Source organism: Adiantum capillus-veneris, chromosome 14 (genome assembly GCF_014529385.1).
Source record: "Adiantum capillus-veneris isolate H3 chromosome 14, ASM1452938v2, whole genome shotgun sequence".
Taxonomy (NCBI): domain Eukaryota; kingdom Viridiplantae; phylum Streptophyta; class Polypodiopsida; order Polypodiales; family Pteridaceae; genus Adiantum; species Adiantum capillus-veneris.
In genome coordinates this window covers 160,205,337-160,215,164 of record NC_140944.1, presented here as the reverse complement: position 1 = coordinate 160,215,164, position 9,828 = coordinate 160,205,337, and the positions used below count along the sequence as shown (strand labels likewise).

The 9,828-nt window shown below is 44.1% G+C and overlaps 1 protein-coding gene across 1 annotated transcript; it reads left to right on the top strand.

The window, feature by feature from the left end:
* The first annotated feature begins 3,389 nt into the window (after positions 1-3,389).
* Positions 3,390-4,451, top strand: LOC147443479 (SKP1-like protein 3). The gene is made up of 2 exons (XM_086529512.1): positions 3,390-3,818; positions 4,278-4,451. The coding sequence occupies exons 1-2, from the start codon at positions 3,390-3,392 to the stop codon at positions 4,449-4,451; spliced, it is 603 nt and encodes a 200-aa protein (XP_086385638.1).
* The last annotated feature ends 5,377 nt before the right edge of the window (positions 4,452-9,828 follow it).

Below are 9,828 nucleotides of genomic sequence, written 5' to 3'. Positions count from 1 at the left end.
ATCGTTCCTTTTTCTCATGGAGGTGCCCGGCTCGGATCGGGGCCGGCGCGGGTCACGGGTGACGGCCCGGTGTTCAGGGGACGCGTCACAGGGCGGAGGGCGTGTGGTTGCTTTCTGGAGCTCTCTTCACCAGGATTTAGACGACCCGGGCCATTGCGGTTGGAGTCGTCGTGAGGATCGTGCGCGTCGGGCACGTCGGTCTTCGGCTCGTCTTCCAGGAGCTCTGATACCAAGTGTGACGCCCCAGTTTCTGGGCCCGGCGGGGATTTATACCCGCGCGCGGCGGAGGGGACTTTCGTCTTCAAGGGGTCCTGGCGCGGACGGCACCGGCTCAGGAGGGCCCGGCTCGAACGGGACCGGCTCGGGTCAAGTTGCCTTCTCGGGGGCCCGGCTCGGACGGGACCGGCTCGGGCGTGGTTGCGTTCCATGGGTCGACGGCCGTTTGCGTTTCGCGGGTCTTCGTGGGTCTTGCGTTCCGGGTCTCTAGCCCCACGTAGCCTTAGGCTCCGTCGCACCGCCGACGGGTCATAGCGTACCCCAGGGAACCTTGCGTGGAGTCCCCACGGTGCGCGAGTGCGTGGAGTGAGGCTACCGTATTTAGGTGGGGGGTCCCCTCCCGTGGCCGGTCTTCGGGAGGCTCATACCCCTTATACTTTTTCTCGATTGCACCCGGGCCCCCAACCCCTGGCTTCTCCTGCTGCAGCAACGTCCTTCCCCACCCCTAACAACTCATCCTTTGCCCGTGCTCTGCAATCCCAAGGCAAGGCACCCAATCTTTGCCTCCCACCTCCTGCGCAAAGAGAGAGAAACTTATTTTATTTTCCAAGACGGAGCTGTGGGTTTCGAAGTGAGGTCGAGGCCGTGGCAGAGGGGAAGAGTAGCGCACTGAAAACCCAAAGAAGTTGAGCGCATCAGCAGCAAATGTGCTATCGACAACTCCACAAACAGAAGCCCTCCGCTTCCGCCTTGCCATCTTTGGCTTTGAGTGCCACCTTCCTCACCACTGCCGCCTCTTACTCTCCACTCTGGCCTCGGTTCGCGCACTACTACCCCTGCATATAGCTTCCATTCCGCCCCTTTGCATGTCCTTTTCTGCATGCGGCCACGTTGTGCACTATCCGCCTGTCACTCCTCCTCCACAACCTCTTGTCTACCGCATTTCACACCTTCACGAACAACTCCCCTGTTTTGGCTTTGCCCTCAGTTTGGCACGTTGCTATTTCTTTGGTCAGCGAGTTTATTGTAGCATACCCTCTCTTCGCCCCCTCACTCACACAAGCCCATACACACACTCCACAAATTTCACATTAGCTAGCCACATTACCACTCGTACATTCAAGTTACCCTTACAGAGTCATTCACACATGTTCATGCTCACACCTTACACACACAGTCAATTGCACGCGGTCATGCTCTTACTTGATCTCAGGGTTTTGGGAGGTGAGGTGGAGAAGGGTCTTTCGGTTTGTGTGAAGCTATCTTGGCCAATACATCTAGGAGACCACTATGTTTCCCTTGCAACCATTGTTGCTCCATTGCCCCTCGTCTCTTGTCTCTTGTCTCTCGCCTCTTCTCTCTCTCTCTCTCTCTCTCTCTCTCTCTCTCTCTCTACTTGTGGGTCCAAGTGGCGGCGTTCCCTATTGTCGGTCAACACGATCTGGTGCGCTCATTGTTCAAAGCTCTCTCTCTCTCTCTCTCTCTCTCTCTCTCTCTCTCTCTCTCTCTCTCACAGAATGTAGTTCTTACAGAGAGAAGTGTTCCAAAATCTAAGGCATTGAGCAATAAACAAGTTATTACAACACCACAGTAGCCTATCACCTGATGTCCATTCTTTGAGATGAAGCTTTGTAGACAGTGCTCGAAAAAAACCTAGGCTAAGTGTAATCTCACCTACAAATTTTTAAATTTACCTCTAAATTTTATATTTGAAGGTGAAAAAACCCACAAAATTTTGAAAAATTAGTGAAATTTGGTGTATAAATCTTCAAATTTGGTCAATTTACCTCTGTTGTTTCACATATGTAGGTTTTCCAAGTTTTTGGGAAAAGGTTTTTTCCGAGCACTGGTTGTAGACTACTTGGTGCACAATTACCTATTTTACCTTATGAAGTGAATCTAAAACATTTTTTTAGGTCGTGGAAAGGGTATATTGGGTAGGTCTTATCATTTCATCACTTGATTACATTCTAATGTTGATCATGGTGGGTATAAGCACAACAAATTCCTATGGCAGGCCTTGTGATTTTATCACTTTTTTAGCTCTTGTTATATTTGATCAAAGCACTTCCAAGCACGCGACTTTTTTCTCCAACAAGCCTTGACTAGCAATCACACCATGAATTCTCTCGACCATATCAATGAGTTTCTCAACCATGTAAGGCATGTATTGCAAACAATGCTTTCCAAGTGATGACTTTTTGGATATGGAATTCTTCAAGAACCCTTTATGCTTGTGTAAAAGCATCACATACAGAAGCATCACATTTCACAAACATTTCAACTAAGGCATTATCAAGCACAACCTCTAGTTTACCAAATGCACTGCACTTGGCATACAAATCTATTGAAGCATCACCAAGCAACACATTTGGTATATATATCAATCAAGGCATTGCCCATCATTTTCGAGTACCACATCATTGATATGTCCATGTCCGCGCAAGCACTAATGTCCACCATATTTGGCATGAATATCAACCAAAGCATAGCCAAACACCACAATCTTCTTCAATTTTGTGTACATAAAAGGAAAGGGGGATCATGTTAATACTATGGAATCCGTATGTAGGGGGTTGTCTAAGCACTTCAATCTGCATAGATAGGGGGTTGGGCTACCATGTAAGGGATTATATTAGTGAATCTTCCATGATGGATTGCTCCAAATATTTGCATACATTATCCCTTTTTGTTAATATAGATCTATCTTTAAGTGTCTTAGATAAAAAAATTCATCTGCAAATAGTGAGCTATTTGACCTTGAGAGCCCACAGTACAATCACAAATCGCTACTTATAATATCATGTAATGATAGAGAACGGATATTCGGATAAAGAGTTGTAAAACATAATGTCTCGAGAGATGTTTGTGGGATTGATGGGTATATTATTGGGACTAATACGACCGGCCGCCCTCTCTCTCTCCCCCTCTCCCCCTCACTCATATAAGCCGGAACTCACCGGATGCGCAAACTTTGACACGTGGCACTGGAAAACCAGTGTCCTTAATATATAGTATAGATATTGAAGGGCATGTTGGCAACTTTGGAAATTTTTAATGCAAATTCCAGGGGGCAAAAAACGGTGTCGTAGTAGTCGGACAGCCGCGGGACTTCTGTATAAGCGATAGGGGAAAATGCTTAGATGTGCCCAAGAGAAGATAAAGATACAGATATGATGACGCCGTCGAGGATGTTGAGATTGCTGTCAACAGCGGACAACGAGGTGACGGAGGTGGAGGAGGCGGTGGCAGTGCAGTCACTGTTCATCCGCAACATGTTGCAAGACACCTGCAATCCATACAAGGCACCGCTTTCGCTTCCGCTCCCCTCCGTTGTTCGAAAGGTCTTTGAGTTCTTCCGCTTCCAATTGCAGACCTCAATCAACTATGGCATTGACGGCGACGGCGACGTCAATGGCAATGGCAATGATTTCTGCCGCTTGCAGCTGCAGCCCTCAGACAACGGCACCGGCCACTGCGACGGGAACGGAGCCGGTAACGGTAACCACCCCAATAGCCCTGCAGGGGATGCTCAATCGCCATCATCTGCCAATGATTTCTTCAATGCACTCACCCCCTCCAGCATTCTGATAAGCATGAAGGTTAGCACTTCAATATCCTCATGTCATTTTGAATGCTTTTTCAACTCACATTTACCAAATTAACTTCAAGGGTAGTTTGGCACTCCTTAATTAGTTAGCAACGTGGCAACGGAACAAATCTCACAAAAGATTTCTATTTTGCTCTTATGCTCCTCTTTCTCTCTAAATGATGAATTGCTATGTAGTAGTAATTAAATAATAGTGAGTTGTAACCTATGATTAAAAATTTATCCCCTGGCGATTCACTAGTAGTACTAGGGAGACTTCACTTGCATGCACCAACACTATCTTATTTACCCCTATGTAAAGGACTCTTCATTGTAAAAGCTGCCTCTTTTGTCCTTAGAGAACCAACCTATTGTACACTCGCATGATACCATATGGTAACCGGCCCTAGTGAATACCCGAGAATTTATTGTTTGAAACCATTTTTCCTTGTTGACTTTTGGTTTTCATCAGGCTGCAGATTACCTACTCATAGACGATCTTTTGGACGAGTGTGCTTCCAAAGTTGCAGAATTGATGTTGAAGGGAAAGTCTCCAGAGCAGATGCGAAGAGCATATGGACTTCCACAAGATCCGATGGAGGAGGTGAGACAAATAAAGAGAAGAAACACATGGATTGCTTTATGATTGTAATGGTGGGCAATGGTAACTAGGAATCCAGGTCTCTCTGAAGACACTCCTTTTGTAAGAGTTGGTCAAGTTTTGTTGCTACTCCTTACCTTTAGCTAGCAATATGCTTTGACATTTAAGAAATCTCTCTCTCTCTCTCTCTCTCTCTCTCTCTCTCACACACACACACACACACACACATTTAGAACACACACTAGCTTATAACATATGCGCGGTATTATCGCTCACATTACCGAAAAAAAAAAAAACTTGAAATATAAAAATTCCCGTACGCGGAAAATACTGCGGCAAAGTTTGCGGTAATGGTCTTGCGGTAACCTCCGGTAATGGCTGCGGCAATATTTCCGCGAACATTACCGCGCCTGTTGCTGCACAGATATCCGCAAACATTACCGCGACTAAATTATCGCGAGCATTACCGCAACGGGATTTATTATACAAAAACAGATGACCGTTTGGATTGTCCTTTGCAGGACCATCCAAAAGGTCATCTATTTTTGTTATTTTACAAAATTATTATTAATTACAATAAAATATCACAATTGGACAATACATTGAGCCAAAAAAAGATTGATAATTTCATTTACATAAGTGGAATTACAATTGGGAGAGGTCTTGAGCCAAAAAATGATAGGTATTGCATTTACATAAAGGGCAAAAAAAGCCCGCGTGTACAAAATAGAGTATGGTCATGTGGGATAGGGCAAACGGGGCCCGCGTATACAAAATAGAGGATGCTCATGGAGGAGTTGGCGACATTTCACGTGGAACTCCTTGACTCTGCGAAACCATAAAAAAGAAACAATTAACACTTTGTTATTTAATATTTGATATAAAATCAACAATTTGATTATTTAGATAAGATTAAACTTACATGTTGCAGACTTTTGCACGCATTTTCGAACTCCTCTTGAGAGATCATTTGATTTTCAAACAACCAACACCAAGTTTGATACTCGGTATGGTTCTCTCTATATCTTTGCACATCTCTGGTTGGGCGACTCATGGTAATGTTATACTGACAAAAAATAGCAACCAATTAATTAAATGAAAAACATTAGATTTTTTACAATAAAACTAATATTTTTACGTACATATTTGTCTTTCCAAGCCGTTTTTCCTCCTGAACCATAATGCGTAGGAGTCTGATGGGATCTGGCCTCAACTTGACGCGTATACATCCTCTCACCCGTTGCCCTTTCGTCCTCTTTCTCGCCCATAGCGGTCTCCCACTTCACATCATGGACATTTCCTGGCCGATAGCTATGCTCTGGAGACTCCATTGTCTTCTTTGCCGCTCTCCTCGCACTAGATTTTTTGTTCTTCAGAAATGTTTTGACATGCTCTTGCAACCATTACCTTGAGAATTGTTGCCCCTCAGGGTTGGGGAAACGCATGTGCATGGTTGTCTCTATATATGTGAGGTTGTAGGGATCTTGCTGATCAAATTTGAGAAAACAATTGATATATGTGGAGTGGATTAATTCGTTAACGTGTGCGGAATCTCCTGCCCTGCGCTGTCCCAAGATCCACCATACCTCCTCTATGAACCTGGTAGTATAACCCGCGAGCATCTGGTGAAGGCATGTCATGGTCCTCATCTTCTGCTGGAGCAGGGAGTGGTGACTGTGGAGGAGAATCTGTAGTACTTCCCCCCCTCCCCCCCCCAAAACAACAACTAGCTCTGCTCCCTCGTCGAGATCGACCGGCGCTAGCGCGCGAGCTGCCCTGACGCTGACTGTCAGAAGAGCGCCGACGTGAATGTAGGGCAGAAGGTTGGATAGGTGATGGATAGGTGAACGCCCGTGGCGTCGGACCCTATGGCGTCGCACCCAACGGCGTCGGATCCTGGGGCGTTGGACCTTGTGAAGGAAAAGTTGAACCTGGAGCTGTAGCTGGAAAACTCTGCAGGTATGGAGTGCCACCAGTTGGAGTAGAGACCTCTGATAATCCAAAAGCTGCTAGATGCACCGGTGAATAGCACTGCGTAAGGGTCTATTGTGAACCTAACCACTCAGCCCGAAGACGCAATGCCCTCTCCACATCTGGATCGATCACAAGTACGGCAGTGGACTCACCTAGAGCGTCCCGAAACCAACCGAACCCTGATGATGACTGCTGAGGTGACGGCTGTGAATGATAGGCAGAGAGAGCGTCGGGATATGACATCTCGTCTGCCATGAAATCCTCAATGTTGCGAAAGCGTGGTGTGGAAGAAGAAGACATGGTTTGCATTTATTACGACAAAGATTAAACTAGGGTATAAAATTTGAATATATGATTGAAAATTTACACATTGATTTTTTTCAAACATTGGATTCTCTATAGTATCCAATGTGGAAAGAATCCAATGTGTGTCTACAACCTATAAAAGAGTCTTGCAAAGCCTTGAGTGCTAATAAGATATTAGTGTGTGTATTGACTAATAAAAGATTATTGTGTTTATGATTAGTGTGACCGATTGCGCGATCACTTGTATGGTCATTGGAGCCTAATACGTCACCTACGACTTAATCATGGAGGTATGTTTCTGTTTTTGTGTTGATTGTTGTTTAATTTAACATAATTAGTGTGTGTTTTAGTGTTGGCTTGTTTAATTGGCTTGTGCACACACTAATTAGTGTGTGTTAACATACACTAGTTAGTGTGTGCATTGGCTTGTGTAATTGGCTTGTGCACACACTAATTAGTGTGTTTTAACATACACTAATTAGTGTGTGCATTGAATTGTGCACACACTAATTAATGTGTGTTAACATATATACACTAATTAGTGTGTGCATTAGTGCGTCCACACACTAATTAGTGTGTGCATTGGCTTCTGCACACACTAATTAGTGTGTGCATTGGCTTGTGTAATTGGCTTCTGCACACACTAATTAGCATACACTAATTAGTGTGTGTTAACATACACTAATTAGTGTGTGCATTGGCTTGTGTAATTGGCTTCTGCACACACTAATTAGTGTGTGTTAACATACACTAATTAGTGTGTGCATTGGTCAATGGGATTGGTCAATTCACACACTAATTAGTATGTGATTGGTCAATGTACACACAAATTAATGTGTGTTAACACTGAATTGGCCAATCCCATTGACCATGCACACACTAATCACACACTAATTAGTGTGTACATTGACCAATCACATTGGCCAATGCACACACAAATTAGTGTGTGTTAATGAGCACTAATTAGTGTGTGAATTGGCCAATCCCATTGACCAATGCACACACTAATCACACACTAATTACTGTGTACATTGACCAATCACATTGGCCAATGCACACACTAATCACACACAAATTAGTTTGTGTTAATGAGCACTAATTAGTGTGTGCATTGACCAATCACATTGGCCAATGCACACACTAATAACACACTAATTAGTGTGTGCATTGACCAATCACTTTGGCCAATGCACACACTAATAACACACTAATTAGTGTGTGCATTGACCAATCACATTGGCCAATGCACACACTAATCACACACTAATTAGTGTGTGCATGGCCAATCCCAAATTTAACATATTAGGTTATGCAAGTAATAAATTTAACAAATTTGATAAATCTAACAAGTTTAGATTTTGCAAGTAACTAATAATTAACAAATTTAAGTTTTGGTGTGTCTTTACTTACACTAATTAGTGTGTGTAAAGAATACATGCACTAATTAGTGTGTAAAGAACGTACACGTGCACTAAATAGTGTGTGTGTATGCATGTGTGTGCATGCGTGGGTATGAGTGTATGCGTGTGAAAAACTCAAAAAACATAACAACAAAACTTACATGAAATTGAAGCGCTTGTTGGGAGAGGGTATGAGAGTGGAAGAGTACAGATGGTGGAGAGTAGAAGAGTAGAGATGGAGGTAGAGCTCAAGGTTGTGAAGTTTGCGCTCTCGGCTTCTGTGGAGAAGACGATGAAATTCGGGGCACGCGGGTGCCACTATTTATTAAAAATTTTGAAATTTGATTTTCCGTTCCTATTACCGCCATTATTACCGCGTGGCTTATCGCAATCATTACTGCGGCGCAAATTCAGGCTATATAAACAGATGGCCACGTTCTGATATTATTACTGTTGATCCTCAAAATCTATTGGTACTATGTTTTTTTATAAAATATATATAAAATGAAAGTATTCCTAGTACTTTGAAAATGACATTTTTAACTAAAAGTTTAATTTTTACTTTTTACCGATATTTTATTAACATTCTTTGGTAATTTGATTTTAATTACTATATGTAATTTATTAATGTAGGTTGCTTGGGATGATTTTGGCCCGTCCACTGAACCGGATAGATCACGGTGGTTGGCCGAGCAATTACCATGCCCATGCGTGCGGTGCAAATGCGCCATTGCTCGACTTCGACGGATATGCTTGAGCCATGTAGACGATTATGGACTATGGGACGATCCTCGCAAGCGTGCACGGATGGAAACAAACGATCCGCGAATTGTAGCGGCTATTGACGTCACCCCTCATTGGCATGTGGTTGGTGGAGGAGGGGAAAGGAGGGTGGAAGAGCGCATGCGCCAAAAATCCATTAGAGAGGGAGGAAGCACATCAACTCAGCCAAGTACTGATGTTTCCTCTTATCCGAGTGACCACATCCCATCTCCTTACGTGGATGCAGAAGACGACCATTTGCATAGAATGGTTGAGTATCTCTTTGCACGAGAGGAGGAGCATGAACCAAAGTGTGCATGCGAAGAAGCTTCCGAGCGAACGAAGAGTGAGCTACTCGATTCGGCACACACCGCTCTATATGATAGATGCTCTTACTCCATTTTAAGGGCATCTCTCAAGGTCCTTAACCTTCAGATGTTTGGATGGAGCAATGCTAGTGTCGACGCACTTTTGAGGTATGTATACAGATTGTGAAGGATGCCTCTGGAGTGCATAAATTAGCTTCTAATGTACTTTCTTCTTGTGATAGATTGCTAGGAAAGATGCTTCCAGCTGGCAATCAGATGCCAGAGAACAGACAAAAAGCCCGCGAAGTGGTGACTGCATTAGGGATGGATTATGATCGCATTCATGCTTGCGTGAACGATTGTGTGCTCTTTCGTAATGAGCATGCCGATTGTGACACATGTCCATCATGCGGGGAGCCTAGGTTCAAAGAAGGAATGTAGAGCAACAGAATTCCACATAAAGTTTTGAGGCATTTTCCACTCATCCCTCGCATCCAACACATGTTTAGATCGAAGGGTACGAGCGAGCTTTTGAGTTGGCATGCAAAAAATCGCTCCATAGATGGTATTATGAGAGTGCCAGCTGACTCACCAGCGTGGAAGCACATAGAGGACACATGGCCAGAGTTCAAGGATGAGCCTCGTCACTTGAGGATTGGGTTAGCTAGTGAT